Below are 26,294 nucleotides of genomic sequence, written 5' to 3'. Positions count from 1 at the left end.
AGGTAAAAGCAATCATTCCATTACCCTTGACAAGAGTCTCATAGGCCTCAATGAAGCCAGTGTTTTATATGAGACTGTACGTTGACCCTTGTTGTATGTTAATTTGTGAATGCATGCTGATTACGTATTGCATCAGCCCACTGCAGTTTACTAACCTACACAATTTAGGAATAATATGCAGTTCAAATAATCGAAGAATGAAGGCTCACCTCTCCACCTTCTTCCAATCCTGTGGAAGAATGTCCTGAATGGGAGCTGTGGATACAAAGTTTCTGGCTCCCTTTACAAAGAGACCCTCACAGCCCAAGGAACCATGGCTCCATCTGGAGGAATACAGGTCTGCTACTCTGCCCATCACTGAACCCACAAAGATGTTTGGAAAACCCCGGTTGGGACTGTACTACATGTGGTTGTCGGCTGGAATTTGATATACTGTACGTACTACGGTCGTGATATCTATCGTCTGGACTGTTGTTGTCGGCTGGAGCAGGAGACATATGCTACAGTCGAGGTATGAAATATGGACTGTGACTATAGACTATACTAACTGGGAATACAAAAGCTGTAGGCCAACCAAAAGCAGGGAGACAGTGGGTATCACCTGGAACGGGGGCAGTGGAACTATCAGCCCCAGGATGGGATCTGGTGGACTGGGGACATTGCATATTGGCCATCTACCTGGAATTGCTGAAAGACAATGGATGTAAGGAAAAAAAATGGTTGCATTGTTAACCAGCCTAGGTGGTTATTACAACCCACAAACTCAGATCCTCACAGGGGCAGATAATGTTCGGGAGGGGGTTTAAATTCAGTCACCTGATCCTTTTGTTCCTCATGTAGTTTAGGCTAGGTTCACATTGCGTTAATGGGTGTCCGCTAGCGGACGCCGTTACATGGCGCAATTGTCGCAATTAACGCTATGTAACGGGTCCGTTAGCGCACCCATTGACCGCAATGTACTAACGGGTCGCTAACGCATCGCTGACGCATGCCATTTTTGGCATGCGCTAGCGATGTCCCGTTATTTTCGAACGGACCTCGAACGCTGCTTGCAGCGTCCGAGGTGCGCCCGAGGTCCGTTCCTCGCTAGCGCAGATCGGGCATCTGCGCTAGCGGGATCGCCAAATGCGATCCCTTTTGGGACATTGCGTTAGCGCAATCCGCTAGTGTATGCGCTAAACGGATTGCCCTAACGCAATGTGAACCTAGCCTAGGCTTCTTTCACACTTCAGTTGTTAGGCGTCAGTCTGCTCCGACATAGTGACGGATCCGTCACAATTGTTGAGAAAACGGTTCTAACGGATCTGTTTTTTTGACGGATCCGTTACTTGGGGGTTGTCTGGGAAAAGTATCTACTTTTTGGAGCATGCGCAATTGAAAAAGAGGATTTGGGCGACGGATCCGCCGAAATGACGGTCGCGACGGATCCGTCGCCCATAGGCCGCCATTTTGGCGCAGACAAAAAACGTTATAATGTCCGTCTATGTCTAGATGACGTCCGCCAAATTTCGACGGATCCGTCACATGGCGGATGGAACGGACGACCATCCGTCACAATCCGTCGCTAATGCAAGTCTGGGAAAGTATGGGAAAATAGCGGATCCGCCAAAAAAAAATGGTGGATCCGCTATTTGATGAAAACAGCGGATTCAAACTGATGCCAAAAGACTGAAGTGTGAAAGAGGCCTTAGCCGCAGGGTGTCCGGCAGTGGCTATGCCGCAGTCCTCATAGAGAACAAATCATTGCTCATTCAAGCCCAGCGTTCCTGTGTATGGGGGGGTCGGAGGAGATGGCTGTCTAGTATCTGAGCCCCCTAAGGGTATGTGTCCACGTTCAGGATTGCATCAGGATTTGGTCAGGATTTTCCATCAGTATTTGTAAGCCAAAACAAGGAGTGGGTGATAAATACAGAAGTGGTGCATATGCTTCTATTATACTTTTCCTCTAATTGTTCCACTCCTGGTTTTGGCTTACAAATACTGATGGAAAATCCTGACCAAATCCTGATGCAATCCTGAACGTGGACACATACCCTAACGCTATGTCTGCACGTTCAGGATGGCCGGCGGGTACGCCGCAGCCGCTCGGCGCTAAGCCCCGCCCCCTTTCTGGGACGCGATCATGTGTTAACTCTTCACATCCGGGATGATCGCTCGCTCCCATAGTGGCCTGTGATATGCCTTGCGGGGACGCTGCGTCCCCGCAAGGTGTACGGACATGCTGCGATCTGAAAAGACGCGCAGCATGTCCGGAGTCGCAGGGCCGCCGCGTGCGGGTTTCCACGCATAGTGGAGACGGGATTTCATAAAATCACCTCCACTATGCTGGAACATCTGGACGCTGCTTTTTTGACGCTGCAGCTTTGCGCAGCGTCAAAAAAGCAGCGTTTCCTGACCGTGGAAACATACCCTATGGCTTCCCAGCTAAGGCCCTGTTCACACTGAGAATGTACAGTGTGTCTATGACTCTGCCCACTGTTCTTTGCAGGAGTACAGATGGGGCCACCCACTCAGCCATAAGGCGCAACAATACAAATAGAGTTCAAACAGTTTTTTTCCCCCAAGTGTGTTTATGTTTTCAGACGCGCACAAGAACGGTCTACTACGTTTTTGGAGGTAGCTCATGCCCAGATGGTTTCTCTTCTTTATCGCTCTCTGCTGGGTGAGCATGGCACGCTTGGCTGCTACTAGTCTTGGGTGAAGGGCTCCGTTCACACTAGTATAACAGCTTTTGTTCTTAACAACTATGATCAACACATTTTCAAGAACGATCTCCCTTAGTTTATGGGGTTCAGGTAGTTTTAAGGGCAAGAATATCTCTGCGCCTCAGCAGAAATCGCTATTCCTGTCGTCGTAAGGGAACGGAAAGCGTCAGTGCGTATATAGCTGGTGGTCTGGAGGGTACAACATGCAGGTGGTGCCACACAGACAGGCGGGTCACCCCCTTTAGCCCCCACACCTAGCTGTTACTGGATATGGGGGAAACCTGCTCCTCATTACAAGACATCGCCTAGAAAGAAAGTTTCCATAGACATGAACAATGAGAGACACAAGGAAACCTCCACTGTGTGCCATGTATGTGCCAGGAAACTAGCAGCTGGTGACGGGAGGCAGGTTATGGGATGGCTACACACTGAGGGGACACAGCTCACACACGACATGTAATAATGGAGGGGACAACACCACAGCACTGCTCCGGGGCGGCCTGTGCTCCGGGCCCTACCTTCCAGCCCCGTCCTCTCCTGGGGCCTCGCACCTCTAACCATCCCCGGTCTGTCCTACGCCGCCCTCCTTACTTTGCTCCAGGAATCCTCGGGAGATGCTGCCCGTGCTGCTTCCGACATCCTGGCCCGGCACAGACTACATAACAAGGCCTCAGCGGCGGCGGGCCCGGGAGCGCCCTCTGCTGGCGGAGAGTGTGAGGCCGGCCGGGGAAGCGCAGTCCTGACAGGACGTTGCCCACCTGCAGAAGGGCTGTGCGCCCCCCACTCCGCGAGCCCACCAGGGAAGCACAGGCTGTGTATGGCAGGCAGAGGTGATCCCGAATAACAGCACGTGCCACAGACGCCCCATAACATCAGCCGCCCCATAACATCAGCCGCCCCCCAACACTGTACACACACAAGTTCAACTTTCCCTCCTTTACCCATTACAGAAATAAACACCTTCCTTGTCACTACAAAGGGCAGAATTGCCATTTTTCAGTCTAATCTAATGATAATGTTATTTCTATAACGCCAACATATTCCGCAGCGCTTTATATTTACACCCCCCCCCCCCCCCCCAATATAATAATATCACACAGCAGCATGAGATAATTCTGGGCCTCAGACTGTGACAACACAAACTACTTTTTAATACATTATTTTTAACCCCTCCACAACTGGGAAAGTCTCTGCTCTTGCCAAAGGTGAGCGACAGCTGACACCCAGTGCTCACTTCCAGGAGCAGGGCCCGCACCGCTCCCGGCAGTTTAACCCTCTAAATGCTTTGATGGATATCGATCACAGCATTTAGAAGGCAGGGAGAGAGAGGGGGCTCCCTCTACCCTCCGATCAGCGCCCCCGTGACATCATCACGAGGGGCCGATTATTGCCGTGGTGACCTGATGTCGTCGTGATAACATCCGGGTCACCAGGGCGAGCAAGCTAGTTAGATCATGCGTCCATGGTTCAACAAGCTTGTGTCTGCAGCACAGACAGGTTAGGCTTCTTTCACACTAGCGTCGTACTCGGCCCGTCGCAGAGCGTCGGGCCGACGTACCGACGCTAGCAGTGAATGCGCCGCACAACAGGAGCAGCGGATGCTGTTTTTCCACGCATCCGCTGCCCCATTGTGAGGTGCGGGGAGTTGCGGGGAAGTGAGGGCGGAGCTCCGGCCGCGCATGCGCGGTCGGAAATGGCGGTCCGTCTGCGGCAAAAAAACGTTACATGGAACGTTTTTTGCAGCCGACGGTCCACCACAACACGGCGCAACCGTCGCACGACGGTTGCAACGTGTGGCAATGCGTCGCTAATGTTAGTCAATGGTGAAAAAACGCATCCTGCAAGCACTTTTGTAGGATGCGTTTTTTCGCCAAAACGACGCATTGCGACGTATTGCAAAAAACGCTAGTGTGAAAGTACCCTTATAAAGCATAGCAATGCTCCTCCATTGCTATGCATTATAACAGTGATCTGAGCTGTGAAAGTCAAAGTCCCAAAGAGGAACTAAGCAAAAAATATATTTTTTTAAATCCCAAAATAATATACGATGCTAACTGTGTAAGAAGGCTAATAGATAATTAGAATACCCTTGAAAACCCTCGTGCAAGTATGTTAGTGCGGCGCGCCCCCACACCGCCGCAGGGCCGAGGGGTACCCGGAGCCGGGCCTCTAGGTCTCAGTCCTGGGGTTGTCACGGTGGCTAGACCCGGTCCGTGGCCCTGTCCGTCAGTGGGGGACGTCCGGTGAAATAAGTGGTGCTAATGGTGGTGTAGCGGTGCAGTTGTGGGGGTGCAGGTCGCAGTAAATAACACCAGGTTGCAGTCTCTTTACCTCTTTACTGGAGATCTCTGAGTCCTCAGTCCAGAACACGGTTCACCAGGCTACGCAAGTCCAGCCGGTCCAATGGCACCTCCAGAGTCCTCCTCTCAGGTGGAGATCTGTGCCTTCCTTCTAGCGCTATGTGTTGTAGTCCTTCCCTGCTGTGCTCACGGAAAGTGACCCCACAACGGTTGTGTCTGTTTCTTAAGTTCCCTCACAACTCGATTTGATGTTCCTCTGTAATCCACCCCTTCCCTGTATTCAGGTTGGAATGGCACCCGTTTGTCAGGTAGGCCTGGAGTTCTTCCGGGACCCTAGAGACGCCCCTCTCCCGCAATTGCCCCCCAAGACTTCATAGGTGATATGTGGTAGACAGCCCGCCTGAGACCGACTGTCCTGCCGCTGTTTGGAGTATGGCTTGAAGCTGTATTCTAATCCACTCCCTCGGCGTTCCGGCCACCGGTATTGCGCCTCAGCAGGGTGCTGCCTCTTTCAACAAAACCCCTGCTGGTATTCTCCTTCTGCTTGATCTCGTTTCTCACTCAGCACAATCTGCCTCGCTTCTAGTCCTTTCTTGGGCACCGCCACTAAGCTGAGCAGGCACGGTCCCGTTACGTTCTCTCAATGCCAAGCCTCTGCCAGGATCCCACCCCTGGCAGAGACCCTACAGTCTCTCCCTTCACAACACCCTCTGCCACAGGGTGTTGCTCTGTTCAATCCCGTCAGCGTTCTCTTCTAACTTCCTGCCTGACCCCCAGTTTACCCACTATGGTGGGGAGTGGCCTAATGAATAGCACCCTTAGCTCCCCCCGGAGGCCCTGCTGTGAAACATATTGGTGTCTGTGATACCTGATTGGAGGAACTCCTTCAGTGCCATCGAACGTACCATGGCTCCCCTTAGTGGCAGAGCCACAGTACTGCAACGACCAGAACTCTGGGGCGCTGCATTAGCACCGCTGAAAACAGTTTGGCTGAGTAGAGAAGCTATAAAACCTGACCTTCCTTTTGAGCTAGTTGAGAATCTGGAGCATTACATTTGTTGGTTCCATTAAACTCTCAAAATGGCCAGAATAAAAGAACTTTCATGTGAAACTCGACAGTCTATTCTTGTTCTTAGAAATGAAGGCTATTCCATGCGAGAAATTGCCAAGAAACTGAAGATTTCCTACAACCGTGTGTACTACTCCCTTCAGAGGAGAGCACAAACAGGCTCTAACCAGAGTAGAAAGAGAAGTGGGAGGCCCCCGCTGCACAACTGAGCAACAAGACAAGTACATTAGAGTCTGTAGTTTGCAAAATCGACGCCTCGCAGGTCCCCAACTGGCAGCTGCATTAAATAGTACACGCAAAATGCCAGTGTCAACGTCTACAGTAAAGAGGCGACTCTGGGATGCTGGCCTTCAGGGCAGAGTGGCAAAGAAAAAGCCATATCTGAGACTGGCTAACAAAAGGAAAAGATTAAGGCTAGGTTCACATTGCGTTAATGGCAGTCCGCTGACGGAATCCGTTTCATAGCGGCACTAACGCTATGTAATGGATCCGTTAGCGCACCCATTGACTGCCATTATGTAGCGCATCGCTAACGCATGTCATAATCGGTATGCGTTAGCGATGTTCCGTCATTCTGTGACGGACCCTCGGACACAGTCTGCAGCGTTTCGGGTCCGTCACCCGCTAGCGCAGATAGAGCCGATTATGACATGCGTTGCGATGCGCTACATAATGGCAGTCAATGGGTGCGCTAACGGATCCGTTACATAGCGTTAGTGCCGCGTTAGTGCCGCTATGAAACGGATTCCGTCAGCGGACTGCCATTAACGCAATGTGAACCTAGCCTAATATGAGCAAAAGAACACATACATTGGACAGAGGAAGATTGGAAAAAGTGTTATGGAGAGACGAATCCAAGTTTGAGGTGTTTGGATCACACAGAAGAACATTTGTGAGACGCAGAACAACTGAAAAAATGCTGGAAGAGTGCCTGATGCCATCTGTTAAGCATGGTGGAGGTAATGTGATGGTCTGGGGTTGCTTTGGTGCTGGTAAAGTGGGAGAATTGTACAAGGTAAAAGGGATTTTGAATAAGGAAGGCGATCACTCCATTTTGCAATGCCATGCCATACCCTGTGGACAGCGCTTGATTGGAGCCAATTTCATCCTACAACAGGACAATGACCCAAAGCACACCTCCAAATTATGCAAGAACTATTTAAAGAAGAAGCAGGCAGCTGGTATTCTATCTGTAATGGAGTGGCCAGCGTAGTCACCAGATCACAACCCCATTGAGCTGTTGTGGGAGCAGCTTGACCGTATGGTCCACAAAAAGTGCCCATCAAGCCAAGCCAACTTGTGGGAGGGGCTTCTGGAAGCATGGGGTGAAATTTCTCCAGATTACCTCAGCAAATTAACTGCCAGAATGCCAAAGGTCTGCAATTATGTAAATGCTGCAAAGGGAACATTCTTTGACGAAAGCAAAGTTTGAAGGAGAAAATTATTATTTCAAATAAAAATCTTTTTTTCGAACCTTCAATGTCTGGACTAGATTTTCAATTCATTTGGCAACTCATTAGATTAATAAAAGTATGAGTTATCATGGAAAACACAAAATTGTCTGGGTGTCCCGAAACTTTGGAACCGTAGTGTGTGGAGTAAGACACGTGGTGTCGAAACATGTCGTCCATAAGGGATTGAATGTATGCAATACTATTATTGAAGAAATCTTGAACTTTTTAATGGATGACAATGACAGAGGAAGAATTTAACTGACAATATTGGCCCTTAGGGCTCCTCATGATGTGGACTAATTGCACCCTATTAGGAGGATTCCTAATTATACTCCTTATGGGAACTTGAAGAATGTCACGGTTTCAGAATAAGAAGAAATACTATATTCCTCATAGTTATGTAAAATTAGATGTAAAATTATATGTGTTTTTGTTTGTCATTTGATACTAAGATTTTCATTATTGTGTTAATAATGGGGGGTTTTGTAGCTATTGTGATATACTGACTCGTTAGGTTGGCTGTCTTGTCCCTATTGGACACAATAGCCTTACATGGCGATATTTCATTGATTCAGTCTAAGTGTAGAGACATGATTATATACTTAGTCAGTTCTTCACTAAGGCTCTTGCCTTGAATTTACATATAGTACTATTTAACTCTTGCCAATCTATTTTTGTTATGCCATGCTATTTTAGAGCCAGGGTATAGGAGGAGTGTTATTTATAAGTAATCTATAATTAATGGCCAATACTGTGGTGTATGGTGTTCTTTAATATTTATTGTTAATATGTGTCTTGTTATAGATGTTATCACCAGTTGATATATTGTTGTAATTCTTTATTTGAATAATATCCACTGTTACAATATATAAATACGGTATATAAACATGGTTGGTTACATCTATGGATCACAGTTTATTGACAAATTCTATGTTTTGTGAATATTTAGTATTATCCTGTAATGCCATTCAGTTGTTCATGCGTCTCCTGGCGCCACTGTGCCCTCCGGCTCTCATACCTCGAGTCAGGTGGTTGTGATCACGTGGGGTCCCCCTGATTTCTTTCCTCCTGCTGGGGAGTTCTGACGCCAACCGGCGCCGTGGTTGTCTTGATGATGCATGACAACTTCCGGTTCATGCATGCGGTATACTTCCGGGCTTAGTCTTTTTTAAACTCACATTATCATCATACCTGCATGCCCCCTGACGAAGGTGTCTCTCCGAAACGCGCGTTGGGGGCGGAGGTTCGCTCCCTGGACATCCTGATTACTATAAGGTGACTATGCTGATCTTTTACACTAACGTATCTATATGTGCCTCAGATTTGATTGTCTCTGAGGGATGATTTTGGTGGATTGTACCTATTGTGATTCAGCAGTGTCCTTTCCTAAATTCCTGCCTCCATATACTTTGGTTCACTCATATCTATATATTGGAGAGGTTAGGGATTATCACATGTGGATGCCCAGGGAAACGAGCCTCCTCTTGTTTGCACAGTAATCCCTAGGATTATGGTTCTCTGATTTATTTCCTTTTCACCTATGTCTGTAATTTTAAATAATAAAGCTGTTATATTTTGGAAGAATTTGGACCAAAGTATCATCTTTTTTCTATGTATGATGAAATGGGGTGAAGGGGGACTACACATGAAGAAGTGACGGGAGGGGGGCTGCACATGATGAAATGGGGTGAAGGGGGACTACACATGATGAAGTTGTGGGGAGGGGGACTGCACATGATGAAATGGGGTGAATGGGGACTACACATGATGAAGTTGTGGGGAGGGGGCTGCACATGATGAAATGGGGTGAAGGGGGACTACACATGATGAAGTTGTGGGGAGGGGGACTGCACATGATGAAGTTGTGAGGAGGGGGACTGCACATGATGAAGTTGTGGGGAGTGGGACTGCACATGATGAAGTTGTGAGGAGGGGGACTGCAGATGATGAAGTTGTGGGGAGGGGGACTGCACATTATGAAATGGAGGAAGGGGGACTGCACATGATGAAGTTGTGGGGAGGGGGCCTGCACATGATGAAGTGAGGGTAAGGGGAACTGCACATGATAAAGTTATGGGGAGGAGGACTGCACATGGTGAAATCAGGGGAAGGGGAACTGCACATGATGAAGCTGTGGGGAGACGGGGGACTGCACATGATGAAGTTTTGGGGAGGGGGACTGCACATGATGAAATGGGGTGAAGGGGGACTGCACATGATGAAGTTGTGGGAGGGTGACTATGACTACACATGATGAAGTTGTGGATAGGGGGACTGCGCATGATGAAGTGGGGGTACGGGAAACTACACATGAAATTGTGGGGAGGGGAACTGCAAATGATGAAGTGAGTGGGGAAGTGGGACTGCACATGAAGAAGTTGGAGGTGGGGGACTGCGAATGATTAAGTGAGTGGAGGATGGGGGCTGCAATTGATGAAGTGAGTAGGGGAGGGGGACTGCAAATGATGAAGCATGGGGAGGGGGACTGCAAAGGATGAAGTGTGGGGAGTGGGACTGCAAATGATGCAGTGGGGGGAGGGGGACTGCATATGATGAAGTTGTGGGGAGGGGGACTGCAAATGAAGTGAGTAGGGGGACTGCAAATTAATAAAGTGAGTGGGGAAGTGGGACTGCACATGATGAAGTTGGGGTGGGTGGACTGCAAATTATGAAGTGGGGAGGGGGACTGCAAATGACGTGAGGGAGATGGCTTCATATGATGAATTTAGCGGGGGAGGGGGACTGCAAATGATGAAGTGAGCAGGGGAGGAGGACTGCAAATGAAGTTAAATGGAAGGTAGGGGGTGGGAAGAGTGGGTGATGAATTGAAGGTGGGGGTGTTGAGAGCAAATAATGATTAATTTTGAGGGTGGAGTGAGTAAATGATGATGTATTGAGACTGGGGGTTGGGGATAGTAAATGATTGAGGGTGGGAGACAACAAATGATGAATTGGGGTGGGGCAGCAAATAATGATAAATTGAGGATGCGGAAGAGTAAATGATGTATTGAATGTGGGAGAGAATTAAATATAATGAATTAAAGGGTGGGAGAGAGAGAAAACATGCCATAATTAATTGGGCAATATGAATATACATAGTGGGGGGCCATTGAGGATGCAGTCACTGGTATTGAATTGGGGAAAGTGTACAGGGGCTACTTAAAGGGAACCTGTCACCCCCAAAATCGATGGTGAGGTAAGCTCACCGTCATCAGGGGCTTATCTACAGCATTCTGTAATGCTGTAGATAAGCGCCCGATGTTACCTGAAAGAGGAGAAAAAGAGGTTATAATATACTCACCCAGGGGCGGTCCCGCTGCGGTCCGGTCAAATGGGTGTCTCAGGTCCGCTCCGGCGCCTCCTATCTTCATTCCATGACATCCTCTTCTGGTCTCCGCGCCACGGTTTCGGCACAGGCGTACTTTGTCTGCCCTGTTGAGGGCAGAGCAAAGTACTGTAGTGCGCAGGCGCCCGGCCTCTCTGACCTTACCGGCGCCTGCGCACTGCAGTTCTTTGCTCTGCCCTCAACAGGGCAGACAAAGTACGCCTGCGCCGAAGCTGCGATGCGGAGACCAGAAGAGGACATCATGGAATGAAGATGTGAGGCGCTGTACCGGACCTGAGACGCCCATTGGAGCGGGACCCCCCTGGGTGAGTATAATCTAACGTCTTTTTCTCCTCTTTCAGGTAACATCGGCAGCTTATCTACAGCATTACAGAATGCTGTAGATAAGCCCCTGATGCCGGTGAGCTTACCTCACCATCGATTTTGGGGTGACAGGTTCGCTTTAATTTATATAGTTATTAGGTGGAGAAAGTAGCTATTTATAGTTGGTGAGGGTACAGTGGTGGATTATAATTTATACTTGGAAAGGGGGGGTTGCATAATAACTCATTTTTTATTCACTGTGGATGCACAACTGTATTCAGCTGTGTGGTATAGAAAAAAAGGTGAGGATTGTGCTCTGGAAGCGGGGCTCTAGATAACTGTTATTTTATGCAGAGACGAGTCCTGGCTGGAAGAAGTGATGGCGGTCTGCACTGGATGAAAAAGAAAAGTAAAGATGAAGGACTTCAACTAGAGACATCACTGGTGAGTCAGTGTGTTACCTGTACACTGACACTGTATACTATGTACAGAGCTTCTTTGTAGAATGTCACTGGTGATCACTGTATTACTTGTACACTGACACTATATACAGAGCTCTTGTGTATAATGTCACCGGTGATCACTGTATTATCTATATGGAGCGCCCCCAGTAGGGCAGCGGGGTACTCAGAGCCGTGCCCTTCGGTTCTCAAGGGGGATGTCACGGTGGCTGACCCGGTCCGTGGCCCTAGGGACGTCCATATTAAAAGGGAAAGGTCTTTAAAGGGATAATGTTTGTGACGCCACCTGTGGTATTCGATCAGGATGACCGACGCTGCTTAGGGGTCCGCTGGGGTGATGTGATGGCAGCTAGATGGTATACCTTCCCACAGGTGAAGTGTATCCCCAGGGCTTCCCAGAGGTGTAGATGGTGGATGATGTAAGGCGCAGTGAATAACGAGGACACAAGGTTGCAGTCTCTTTACCTTTACTGAAGGCTTCAGCATCCACAGTCCAGGGTACAGACCACAGGGTAGGCAGAGTCCGGCCGGTCTGAAGGCAAATCCAGAGTCCCCTTATCCAGGTGGAAATCAGTAGCCTTCCTCTAGCGCCTGTGTGTTGTAGTACCTCCCTGCTGAGCTTCTTGGTAAGGTCCTCACAACTGTTGTAGATGTTATAGATGTTATGTCTTCCTCTCTGTCCCCCAGATGGTATGGATAGGACAAACCCGTATGACTGATGGCCTGAGGCTTTTTACAGGGACCCTAGAGACGCCCCGGCCCCTACAAGTTGCCACCGTGTCTCGTAGGTATTAAGGTCGGGCAGCCAACTTGGAATTGACTGTCCTGCCGGTCTCTGGAGCAAGGCTTGAAGACGGTTGCTCCCTCGGTGTTCCGGCCACCGGCTACACGCCTCAGAAGGAGGCAGCCTATTTCAGGGCAGAACTCCTTCTGGTGTTTTCTCCTTGTGGTATGACTTAGTTTCTCACCCGCTACAACACAATTCTCTTTGTGTCCTTTCTTAGGATGCTGCCGCACGTGGGGCAGGCACAGCTCCGTGTCTTTCTGTCTCGCTAGGCCTCTGACAGGATCCCACCCCTGTCCGGGACCCTCTGTCTGCAGCTCTGATGTTCCTCCTTTCCCCCTGTCTGCCTGACAGGTGTTGCCTGGGCAAAGCCCAGTCAGCTTCTCTCTAACTTTCTATCCAGCCCACCAGTTTTACCCTTCTGTGAGGAGTGCCCTAGTAGATAGGAGCAAGGCTCCCCCTGGTGGTCTGGAGTGTGAAGTGTGGTGTATGGTTTGTGATACCTGGTAGGAAGATCTCCTTTATTGCCATCAGGCGTAATATCACTCCCCCTGGTGGAAGAATGACATTACTGCAACGACCAGGACTCTGGTTCGCTGCATATACCCTATATACAGAGCTCCTGTGTATTATGTCACTGGTGATCACTGTATTACCTCTACACTATACACTTTACCCTAAGCTCCTGTGTATAATGTCACTGGTGATTACTGTATTATCTGTACACTATATACTATATACAGAGCTCCTGTGTACAATGTCAATGGTGATCACTCTATTATCTGTACACTGACACTATATACAGAGCTCCTGTGTATAATGTCACTGGTGATCACTGTATTACCTGTGCACTGTCAGTAAATGCAGAGCTCCTGTGTATTATGACACTTAGTAATGTGTTTGCTTGTTTTTAATTAATGATCAATATTGTAGTATTTGGTCACTATGTGGTGGTAATAAGTGGTTGATCATGGTGTGGCGGTATTTGTTCCTTGTATGTGGTATTATTTGGTGACTATGTGGTGGTAATATGTGGTCTGGTCATGGTGTGGGGGTATTTGTCCCTTGTATGTGGTATTAATGGTCATTTAAAAAAAAAATGTATGTGACTAATTCCCTTAAATAAAATAAATAAAAATATACCTAAATAGAGTATTGGACATGTTATGAAAAATTTAATTGGTTCGAGTAGAGCAGGGTGCGCCAAAAGAGTCTACCTTGTCGTAGTGATGGTTTAAAAAATTTGGGGGCCAAAACAAAAGCTACTGGCTGTGTATGGGATACGGTGTTTAATGGAAACTGTTAATGTGTGATTGGTGAGGATGTGGTGCAGAAGAGGAGTTTTTCCAAGAATGGGCAGTGGGACTGTGGAAGGATCAACGGGTGGAGGCAGAGCTGGGTTGGAGCCCTGGGCGGAGTCTCCAAGGGGCCCGAAAATGTTGTCAGTATGTGGTCCTGAAATTCCTAGTGTCAGCCCTGGGTCTCTTGCTAAGGAAAAGACAAGTCAATGACCTCTATATCTTTGCAAACATGCCGCCAGACCCCTGTAGTCTGAGCAACAGGAATCTGATGACTTAAGGTACCTTCACACGAAGCGACGCTGCAGCGATAGCGACAACGATGTCGATCGCTGCAGCGTCGCTGTTTGGTCGCTGGAGAGCTGTCACACAGACCGCTCTCCAGCGATCAACTATGCCGAGGTCCCCTGGTAACCAGGGTAAACATCGGGTAACTAAGCGCAGGGCCGCGCTTAGTAACCCGATGTTTACCCTGGTTACCAGCGTAAAATCTAAAAAAAACAAACAGCACATACTTACATTCACGTCCCCCTGCGTCCACTTCCTGACTGACTGAGCGCCGTACAGTGAGAGCAGAGCGGTGACGTCACCGCTGTGCTGCTTTCACTTTCACTTTGCGGCGCTGAGTCAGAGGAGGAAGCAGACTGCAGGGGACGCAATGTGAGTATGTGCTGTTTGTTTTTTTTACATTTTACGCTAGTAACCAGGGTAAACATCGGGTAACTAAGCGCGGCCCTGCGCTTAGTAACCCGATGTTTACCCTGGTTACCAGTGTAAAACATCGCTGGTATCGTTGCTTTTGGTGTCAAACACAACGATACACGGCGATCGGACGACCAAATAAAGTTCTGGACTTTATTCAGCGACCAGCGACATCACAGCAGGATCCTGATCGCTGCTGCGTGTCAAATGAAACGATATCGCTAGCGAGGACGCTGCAACGTCACGGATTGCTAGCGATATCGTTATAATGTCGTTTCGTGTGAAGGTACCTTTATACTCTCTTTAATTGCGTGTTTACACAGGCAGACCATGCTTCAAATACATTCTGAACAGTGAAAGATCATACAGTGCACACTGGCTGTTATTATTCTCAGCAGCACAGGTCCTGTTTACACAGGATGATGCACTGCCGAGAAGGATAATCTTCTGTGCAAACCAGAAGATGACTTCACCCTAACAGGAATAAAAGTTCCTGGTTCTTCTGATTGGTGCTGGTCCCGGTGGTTGGACCCTCACTAATCAACAAGTTATTGCCTCATCCTACGAATGAGAGGTTTCTACGATGAGCAGCCAGTTTACACTGCGCGAGTTTTGAAGAAATTTGCGTTCCAAATAATTGAGCATTGTAAATGCACCTTTAGACTGACACTTCATTATATGGGCCCATTATACACTGGAGCATCATATATGGGGCCCATTATACCATAGAGCATCATATATGTGACCCATTATACACTGGAGCTTCATGTATGGGGCCCATTATACTGTATGGAGCAATATATGAGGCTCATTATTCTGTATGGAGCAATATATGGGGTACATTATTCTGTATTGCACAATATATGGGGCTCATTAGTCTGTATGGAGCACTATGTGGTGCCCATAATACTGTATGTAGGACTATACTGTCCGGTTTCTGAGCTATTGGTATCAGTCATGTAATGTAAGAAGTGAAATCTTTGGCATTGTACTATACGCTAACCAGGTAACCTTGATTACAACTCGGTGTCGCGCCCTAATAGTGGAGGAGAACCTCAGCAGATGACCGCACTGTTACTGAAGATAATCTCTATATAAAGACCAATATGGATATTACCGCCATATGGTCAGTGGTAGATACCAGCCCTACAGAACATATAACAAATCACTGCACAGTTACAGATAATGTCTTACCGCTGACGTCCTTTCTGATGGAATCGGTCATTTTTCCCGTCTTTTCCATCTGGCCCAGACCGACATGACAACTTCTTCCAGCTACAACTCGTCTGCAGAGAATACAACAAAGACACGTTTCACTTCTCATATTCCAGCCCCATCACCATCTATTCCCAACCTGCACAAACGCCTCATCCTGCTGATACCCCAATACTGAGCCGCTGCTGCCATATGTGTCCCTATTACTCCACCTGATACCCCAATACTGAGCTGCTGCTGCCGTATGTGTCCCTATTACTGCACCTGATACCCCGATACTGAGCCGCTGCTGCCGTATGTGTCCCTATTACTGCCCCTGCTACCCCAATACTGAGCCGCTGCTGCCGTATGTGTCCTTATTACTGCACCTGCTACCCCAATACTGAGCTGCTGCCGTATGTCCCTATTACTGCCCCTGCTACCCCAATACTGAGCCGCTGCTGCCGTATGTGACCCTATTACTGCCCCTGATACCCCAATACTGAGCCGCTGCTGCTGTATGTGTCCCTATCACTGCCCCTGATACCCCAATACTGAGCCGCTGCTGCCTTATGTGTCCCTATTACTGCCCCTGATACCCCAATACTGAGCCGCTGCTGCCGTATGTGTCCCTATTACTGCCCCTGATACCCCAATACTGAGCCGCTGCTGCCTTATGTGTCCCTATTACTGCCCCTGCTACCCCAATACTGAGCCGCTGCTGCCGTATTTGTCCCTATTACTGCACCTGCTACCCTAATACTGAGCTGCTGCCGTATGTCCCTATTACTGCCCCTGCTACCCCAATACTGAGCCGCTGCTGCCGTATGTGACCCTATTACTGCCCCTGATACCCCAATACTGAGCCGCTGCTGCCGTATGTGTCCCTATTACTGCCCCTGATACCCCAATACTGAGCCGCTGCTGCCGTATGTGTCCCTATTACTGCCCCTGATACCCCAATACTGAGCCGCTGCTGCCGTATGTGTCCCTATTACTGCACCTGACACCCCAATACTGAGCCGCTGCTGCCGTATGTGTCCCTATTACTGCCCCTGACACCCCAATACTGAGCCGCTGCTGCCGTATGTGTCCCTATTACTGCCCCTGATACCCCAATACTGAGCCACTGCTGCCGTATGTGTCCCTATTACTGCCCCTGATACCCCAATACTGAGCCGCTGATGCCGTATGTGTCCCTATTACTGCCCCTGATACCCCAATACTGAGTCGCTGCTGCCATATGTGTCCCTATTACTGCACCTGCTGTGTGGTTCTCTGTGCTCTCTTAATTCTAAAGCAACTCTCTACAATATAGTAATGCCAGGTGCAAGTACCCTAGAAAACAGTGCCCATATTTTGCCCCTAGAAAGTAATAATGCCCTGTGTGCCCCTTTGATAGCCACAGTAACCTGAGTTCCCCTATAACAATAAGTGCCCACTTTACATTTAATAAAGTCCCGAGTCTCCCCCTGTACAGCTCCCCTATACACCGCATGATGCTCTCTTATACACAGTATAATGCACCAACACAGTATACTGACTCCTTAGTAGCCCCCAAACTGTTTGATGGCTCCAACAATGTATAATGACCCCCACACTGTAATCTCCACAATGTATGATGGCCCCCTAGATAGCTTCCATATACAGTAGCGAAATGCACTACATAGTCCACAATATAGTATAATGCACTCCCCATAGGCAGACTCTATAGCATACGGCAGCCCCCACAGGTAGACACTGTAATAAGGCAGCACCCCCATATAGGCAGACCCTGTAATAAGGCAGTACCCCCATAGGCAGACTCTGCAGTATAAGGCAGCACCCTTATAGGCAGACCCTGTAATAAGGCGGCAGACCCTGTAATAAGGCAGCACCCCCATAGTCAGACTCTGTAATAAGGCAGACCCCATAGTCAGACCCTGTAATAAGGCTCCAGACCCTGTAATAAGGTAGCACCCCTATAGGCAGACCCTGTAATAAGGCGGCACCCCCATAGTCAGACCCTGTAAAAAGGCAGCACCCCCATAGTCAGACCCTGTAAAAAGGCAACACCCCCATAGTCAGACCCTGTAATGAGGCAGCACCCCCAACCCTGTAATGAGGCAGCACCCCCATAGGCAGACCCTGTAATAAGGCAGCCCATATAGTCAGACCCTGTAATGAGGCAGCACCCCTATAGTCAGACCCTGTAATAAGGCAGACCACATAGTCAGACCCTGTAATGAGGCAGCACCCCTACAGTCAGACCCTGTAATAAGGCAGCCCCCATAGTCAGACCCTGTAATAAGGCAGCCCCCATAGTCAGACCCTGTAATGAGGCAGCACCCCTATAGTCAGACCCTGTAATAAGGCAGCCCCCATAGTCAGACCCTGTAATAAGGCAGCCCTCATAGTCAGACCCTGTAATAAGGCGGCACCCCCATAGTCAGACCCTGTAAAAAGGCAGCACCCCCATAGTCAGACCCTGTAAAAAGGCAACACCCCCATAGTCAGACCCTGTAATGAGGCATCACCCCCATAGTTAGACCCTGTAATGAGGCAGCACCCCCATAGGCAGACCCTGTAATAAGGCAGCCCACATAGTCAGACCCTGTAATAAGGCAGCACCCCTATAGTCAGACCCTGTAATAAGGCAGACCACATAGTCAGACCCTGTAATGAGGCAGCACCCCTACAGTCAGACCCTGTAATAAGGCAGCCCCCATAGTCAGACCCTGTAATAAGGCAGCCCCCATAGTCAGACCCTGTAATGAGGCAGCACCCCTATAGTCAGACCCTGTAATAAGGCAGCCCCTATAGTCAGACCCTGTAATAAGGCAGCCCCCATAGTCAGACCCTGTAATAAGGCAGCCCTCATAGTCAGATCCTGTAATAAGGCAGCAACCCCATAGTGAGACCCTGTAATCCTGTAATAAGGCAGCACCCCCATAGTCAGACCCTGTAATAAGGCAGAACCCTTATAGTCAGACCCTGTAATAAGACAGCACCCCCATAGTCAGACCCTGTAATAAGGCAGCCCCCATAGTCAGACCCTGTAATAAGGCAGCACCCCCATAGTCAGACCCTGTAATAAGGCAGCCCCCCTAGTCATACCCTGTAATAAGGTGGCACCCCCACAGTCAGACCCTGTAATGAGGCAGCACCCCTATAGTCAGACCCTGTATTAAGGCAGCCCTCATAGTCAGACCCTGTAATAAGGCAGCCCCCATAGTCAGACCCTGTAATGAGGCAGCACCCCTATAGTCAGACCCTGTAATAAGGCAGCCCCCATAGTCAGACCCTGTAATAAGGCAGCCCCCATAGTCAGACCCTGTAATAAGGCAGCACCCCCATAGTCAGACCCTGTAATAAGGCAGCCTCCATAGTAAGACCCTGTAATAAGGCAGCACCCCCATAGTCAGACCCTATAATGAGGCAGTACCCCTATAGTCAGACCCTGTAATAAGACAGCCCCCATTAGTCAGACCCTGTAATAAGGCAGCCCCCATAGTCAGACCCTGTAATAAGGCAGCACCCCCATAGTCAGACCCTGTAATAAGGCAGCACCCCTAAAGGCAGACCCTGTAATAAGGCAGCACCCCTATAGGCAGACCCTGTAATAAGGCAGCACCCCCATAGTCAAACCCTGTAATGAGGCAGCACCCCCATAGTCAGACCCTGTAATAAGGCAGCCCCCATAGTCAGACCCTGTAATAAGGCAGCACCCCCATAGTCAGACCCTGTAAAAAGGCAGCCCCTGTAATAAGGTAGCACCCCATAGTCAGACCCTGTAATAAGGAAGCCCCCATAGTCAGACCCTGTAATAAGGCAGCACCCCCATAGTCAGACCCTGTAATAAGGAAGCCCCCATAGTCAGACCCTGTAATAAGGCAGCACCCCCATAGTCAGACCCTGTAATAAGGAAGCCCCCATAGTCAGACCCTGTAATAAGGCAGCACCCCCATAGTCAGACCCTGTAATAAGGCATCCCCCATAGTCAGACCCTGTAATGAGGCAGCCCCCTTAGTCAGACCCTGTAATAAGGCAGCACCCCCATAGGCAGACCCTGTAATAAGGCAGCACCTCTATAGGCAGACCGTGTAATAAGGCAGCACCCCCATAGTAAGACCCTGTAATGAGGCAGCACCCATAGTCAGACCCTGTAATGAGGCATCACCTACAGTCAGACCCTGTAATAAGACAGCCCCCATAGTCAGACCCTGTAATAAGGCAGCACTCCCATAGTCAGACCCTGCAATGAGGCAGCACCCCTACAGTCAGACCCTGTAATAAGGCAGCCCCCATAGTCAGACCCTGTAATAAGGCAGCCCCCATAGTCAGACCCTGTAATAAGGCAGCACCCCCATAGTCAGACCCTGTAATAAGGCAGCACCCCTATAGGCAGACTCTGTAATAAGGCAGCACCCCCATAGTCAGACCCTGTAATAAGGCAGCACCCCCATAGTCAGACCCTGTAATAAGGCAGCACCCCTATAGGTAGACCCTGTAATGAGGCAGCCCCCATAGTCAGACCCTGTAATAAGGCAGCACCCCCATAGGCAGACCCTGTAATAAGGCAGCCCCCCCATAAGCAGACCCTGTAATAAGGCAGCCCCCATAGTCAGACACTGTAATAAGGCAGCCCTTTTAGTCAGACCCTTTAATAAGGCAGCCCTCTTAGTCAGACCCTGTAATAAGGCAGCAGCACCCATTAAAATAAATAAATAAATAAATAAATAAATAAATATGGAGCGCCCCCAAGGGCTAGGGGTACTCGGTCCCGGGTCCTTCGGTTCACAGGGGGGATGTCATGGTGGCTGACCCGGTCCGTGGCCCTTGGGACGTCCGAGATAAAGGGAAAGGTCTTTAAAGGGATTGTTCGTGACGCCACCTGTGGTATTCGGTCAGGGTGACCGACGCTGCTAAGGGGTCCGCTGGGGTGATGTTATGGCAGCTAGATGGTATGCCTTCCCACAGGTGAAGTGTATCCCCAGGGGTTCCCGGTGTGTAAATGGTGGATGGTGAGAGGCGCAGAGAAGAGCGAGGACACAAGGTTGCAGTCTCTTTACCTTTTAGTGAAGGCTTCGGCATCCACAGTCCAGAGCACCAGATCACAGGGCAGGCAGAGTCCGGCTGGTTTGGAGGCAAGTCCAGAGTCCCCTTATCCAGGTAGAAATCAGTAGCCTTCCTCTAGTGCCGTGGTGTTGTTGTACCTTACTGCTAAGCCTCTCATAAGGTCCTCACAGATGTTGTAGATGTTGGCTTGAGGCGTTTTACAGGGACTCTATCATACCCCAGCCTCTAAGCGGTGCCACCTTGCCTCCTGGGTGTAGGGGCGGATCAGTAACGTGAAATTAGCTGTCCTGCCGGTCTCTGGAGCAAGGCATAAGGGATCGTTGCTCCCTCGGTGTTCCGGCTCCCGGGATCCTGCACCTCAGAAGGAGGCAGCCTGTGTAGGGCAGAACTCCTCCTGGTATCCACTCCTTTGCTATGACTTCTTCACCCTCTCTACGGGCTGTCCCACACGTCCAGATAATTCCGGTACCAGAATAAATCGGTACCGGAGTTATCCGTGTCCGTGTGCCTGGGAACTCACGGAGGCCATACGTGCGGCACACGTGTGCCGCCCGTATGGCGAGTGGGTACCACACGGAGCGTGTGGTACCCACTCTGCATGGTGCTGAAGCTGCGATTCATATCCTCTCTGCAGTAGCGTTTGCTGCAGAGAAAATATGAAGAATAGTGTTTAAAATAAAGATCCATGTGTCCGCCGCCCCCCCACCCCCTGTGCGCCCCCCCGCTGGTCAGAAAATACTTACCCGCCTCCCTCGCTGCTTCCTGGTCTGGCCGCGGCTTCTCCTGCATGCGGTCACGTGGGGCCGATCATTTACAGTCATGAATATGTGGCTCCACCTCCCATAGGGGCGGAGCCGACTATTCATGATTGTAAATGATCGGCCCCACGTGACCGCATACAGTAGGAGGCGCGGCCAGACCAGGAAGGAGCGAGGGAGCGGGTAAGTATTTTCTGACCAGCGGGGGGGCGCACAGGGGGTGGGGGGGTCGGCGGACACATGGATCTTTATTTTTAACACTATTCTTCATATTTTCTCAACAGCAAACGCTGCTGGAGAGAAGATATGAATACCGGCTTCAGCACCATGTGGGGGGGACAGCGCTTACTGTAGCGCTGTCTCCTGCACGCACCCGGACCCCAGACGGAGAATGTCCGTGTGAGGTCCGTGTTTTACGCGGACCCATTGACTCTATTGGGTCCGTGTAAAACGTGCGCTCCCACGAACACTGACATGTCTCCGTGTTTGGCACACGGAGACACGGTCCGCAAAAAATCAATGACATCTGAACAGATGCATTGATTTTTATGGGTCTACGTGTGTCAGTGTCTCCGGTACGTGAGGAAACTGTCACCTCACGTACCGGAGCCACTGACGTGTGAAACCGGCCTACAATACAGTTCTCTTTCCGTGTCTCTTCCCAGGAGCTGTAGCACTTCAGGCCACACGGCTCCTATGCTTCGTTTCCCTCTGTCTTCCTGACAGGAACTGAACCCTTTCCCTCCAGATCAGGATGTTCTTATAAGGGAGTTCACCTTAAACAGGCTTAGAGCTCCCCCTTCTGGTCTGGAGTGTGAACATGCTGCATGCATTGTATTACCTGACGAAGAGTTCTCCTTCATTGCCTCCAAACGTTACATCACTTCCCCCTAGAGGAAAATGACATTACTGCAACGACCAGGACCCTGGGGCGCTGCAAATACTCACCTCTCTTCCTCCTGGTTCCTGCGCTGCTCCCGCTGATCTCCTGACAGCGGGCGCCAGGCAGTGACGTCATCGCGCCCGCTGTCAGTGTCGGCGACGTCAGACGCCGACACTGACAGGGGGATGATGGGAGAAGGAGCGCAGCCCTCCTTCTCCAATCATTGCGATCAGCTGTATCGGCTAAATGCCTGTACAGCTGATATTCAGATGACGGTGGGGAGGCCAACTACTGGCACCGGGCCCCCCGCCTGCTCAAGGGCCCCCTAGCAGCCGGGTGACAGAGCAGGGAGATCGATTCTCCCTGCCCTACCGCAGAATGTAACTGTATCGGCGCGCTGTGTGTGCCGATACAGTTACAGTAGCGTAGCTCCGGGTGGGCCCCCTCAGAGCACCGGGCCCGGGAGCCCGCACCCTCTGCCCCCCCCAGTAGCTATGCTACTGACTATACGTATATTTTTCTGCCTTTTTGTGCATCATGAATCGTGGTATGTGTTAAAGGGGCCCACTGAGAATCATTCCCCCGGGGCCCACGAAAATCTAGAGCCGGCCCAGTTGCCACTAGAGATCATGGACTAATCGATCGACAGAACCATGGTCCAGCAACCAGGCAAGTATTGCATGGCGAGTAAATGGGAGCACTGGAAACAGCTCCTATGGAAATCCTCAGCTACTAGCCAGCATGACTGATTGGTGGGAGTCCAACACCACACAGCAGAACAGGGAATTTGTATCCCTGGTGGGGAACTTTTGCCCCTGTACCAAAATAGAGAGGCAAGTCAGATGCCTGACCTCCACTCCATTCATTGCCTTTGGGGCTGCCAGGAAAAGCTGAGCACAGCCCTCATCAGCCCTATAGAGAATAAATGGAGCCATGGTCAAGCATACGCACTCCATTCCAACAGGAATAAAAGTTCCTGGTTCTGCTGATTGGTGCTGGTCCCGATGGTCGGACCCCCACCAATCAACAAGTTATCGCCTCTCCTAGGGATGGGTGGTGACTTGTTTTTACCAGTCATCCCTTTTAATTCTAGAAATTGTATCTTGTGCCCACAGCTCCTGTTCAGACCTTTGTGTCTCCCTGGTTACAGACTACACTGATCCTGAAGTCATTTGTTAGGCCTCTTTCACACTTCCGTCGTGGGGCCTCTGTTGCAATCCGTCGTTTTGGGCAAAAAACGGATCCTGCAAATGTGCTCGCAGGATGCGTTTTTTGCCCATAGACTTGTATTAGCGACAGATCGCGACGGATGGCCACACGTCGCGTCAGTCGTGTTTTGGCAGACCGTCGTCACAAAAAATCGTTTAATGTAACTTTTTTTGTGCGTCGCGTCCGCCATTTTCGACCGCGCATGCGCGGCTGAAACTCCGCCCCCTCCTCCCCGGACTTCAGAATGGGCAGCAGATGCGTTGAAAAACTGCATCCGCTGCCCACGTCGTGCAGTAATTTCACAACATGCGTCGGTACGTCGGCCCGACGCATTGCGACGGCCCCGTACCGACGGAGATGTGAAAGAGGCCTTACTCTACTTTCCCCTGTCCGTCTGTACAGTATAATGCAAGTGTAGACCCCTCTACTCCTGATGGAGGGGGAAAGAAGGGACCGGCTTGTTTAATTACAATCTGTTCCTCAACGTGATAAGCTGTTTAAAGAGGAATTGAAAATGTACTGTATACTCGGTTGCTGGAAACAAATGTGCATATTTAAAGGGGGTGATCAGGAGAGAAATGTGGAAATGAGCTTATATCGTCATGGGAGCCGCTCAGCCATAGGGGCTTTACACAGAGCGGTTACATTTACAGCCACTAGACTTTGAGGGTCCCCAGCACTTTCATTGATATGTAGCTCTACATAGAAGCTGAAAACACAAAATGATTTTTATACAGTCTGTTTTATTTTAAGACATTTTTGCAAAAGGAAAAATTCAAAAAGTCTAAATACCCTTTTAAATTAAATGCTCGTACCGTGCTTATATTTCACCACTAGGTGGCAGAATATCATTCAGTACAAAACTGGTGTCACCAGGTGATAAAGATATGTTACAACCGCTACCATTTTACATTTTACAAAAAAGCAAACTACAAGGATGATGCTTCCTCTTCCGATACGTTTCTCGATGACCTGCCGCATCTCAGTCCTGTGGGTATATTTCTACTATTGATGTTCTATTTCATGTCGCACGATCTGTCCTGGATTGTGCAGTATGAATGTTATTTGTGTTTTTTAATTAGTTTAGATAAGCTGTGGAGCATAAAAGCGTTGCCGGTGAATCCAGCCTTGACTCCAGGGGAGGCCCAAGAGTTGTAAACTCACAGAGAGAGTACAGCACAGCCACGTCCATCAATCCCAGGGGTTTTGATTGAAGCAGCAACGCATATACTTGGTTCCACTCTAAGAGCAAGGAAAATGGATAATTAGATACTTATCTATGTTGTGAAGACCCCCGTTGTAATAGACAAGACACCGCTAGGCTGACAAAATCCTTTGTTCTGTGAGAGACAATGGCAGATTCTTCTGGCAGCGGCTTATCTCCTGGAGAACAGAAGGACCCTCTGTTGGAAATATAAAATGCTGGATCCATCTTTCTCCAGACATCATCTGTCCAGGAATAGTAGGTAGGCCGCCCCGCACATATTACATATTTATCAAGGCTCATGCAGATGGCTGTAGTTTCCCTCATCCAAGAAAATCTGGCCGATTATGCTCAGCGTTTGAGTGTCAGTGTAGTGTGCTCAGATTCTCTCGGATGAGAGAATCGGAGCACACTGTGAGAAGATGGAGAGCAAAATGTCTTCATCTTCTCCATTGTGTCAGTACGCGGAAATCGGACTGCCCCAGATGACATCCGAATGCAGTCCTATGTCTCCCTCAGACTCTGGCTAGCCTGGCCGATTGTGATCTGAATGTCCAATCAAACTCGGGCATGCAGCGATATTTTCCTTCGACAGACACTGTCCAAGGAAAAGAAGTCAGGAGTGTACGTCTCCATGATTGGTTCAGGTGCGATGTGATATTTTGTCAGATTGTACTCGGACCAATAATACGGACCACTGCATGAGCCCTTAGACTGATATAGGTGGGTTCCAACAACTTTAACGTGTATGGGGGACTTAATGCCTCCGGTATCACAGATGTAACACTGACGATAACATGCAGCCACATTGCACCATATGAAGCTGCTGATGTGCTGAACTCCATTCGTAGTTTATTACCTCAGATATTAACCTTTGCTGTCCTGATGCTGCTGGCCTTTCTCTCATCCACCATGCAAAGTGAGCCTGCTGATAAAATATTTTGTATTTCTATTCATATTCCTGCTAAAGCCTAGGGCATCCACTTACAAGCAGCTAATCCTTGCCACCTTCATAGCTAGATGCCTGTAATCATACTAATAACGCTGGGGCTGCGCAGCGACACACAAAGTACTGCAAAAAGTCGAAACCAGTTGGATTTTCTTGCAATGACGCCATTCCTTTACACCATGCTGCAATGTAGCGGCGATATACAGCAATCTGTGGCCATGTGACCTGAGTCGTCATTGAACCCAAGCAAAAAGCACATTTGCAAACTAAGCTAAATTGTGGGTACTTTCTTCCACAGATCTCTTCAAAGTAGATCACAATTACATAAAATAGACAGCATCCTTTACACTCAGTCTGGAAACAACTTAGAATTTAGAATTTAAAGTGGTGGTTGGAAACGCAAATTAATTTTCATCCTAAATCTCTATCTATTTAATGCCATAATCTATACTATTTTAATAATATACTTTAATTAAAAAATCCCTATCCTTCACCTCACTACTGTAACTGCTTTATTTTTTTACTTACTGCTTCCATTTTGATGAAGCTTCATTTGAGTACCCCAGTGCATGCTGGATACTCAAACAAAGCGTCATCAGGGGCAGAGGCTGCCATCA

At 49.2% G+C, this 26,294-nt stretch overlaps 1 protein-coding gene across 4 annotated transcripts in view; it reads right to left on the bottom strand.

The window, feature by feature from the left end:
- MLX (MAX dimerization protein MLX) overlaps nt 1-26,294 on the bottom strand; it is a 132,667-nt gene that overhangs the window by 36,877 nt on the left and 69,496 nt on the right. Inside the window, exon 1 of one of the 4 annotated variants that reach the window (XM_077251989.1) lies at nt 3,224-3,605. The exons of 1 other annotated variant lie outside the window; for it this stretch is intronic. Coding sequence is in view for 2 of the 3 variants with exons in the window: in XM_077251991.1 (XP_077108106.1) it covers nt 3,297-3,344 (48 nt within the window). In the remaining variant the exon portion in view is untranslated. Of the gene's footprint in view, nt 1-3,223; nt 3,606-26,294 lie in introns of those variants that run through there. 2 more of the 4 variants (XM_077251991.1, XM_077251988.1) reach the window with 2 other exon arrangements.

The sequence above is a fragment of the Ranitomeya variabilis genome, chromosome 4 (assembly GCF_051348905.1).
Source record: "Ranitomeya variabilis isolate aRanVar5 chromosome 4, aRanVar5.hap1, whole genome shotgun sequence".
Classification (NCBI taxonomy): Eukaryota; Metazoa; Chordata; class Amphibia; order Anura; family Dendrobatidae; genus Ranitomeya; species Ranitomeya variabilis.
Note: the sequence above shows the minus strand (reverse complement) of the source record. Positions and strands in the feature narration are given on the sequence as shown.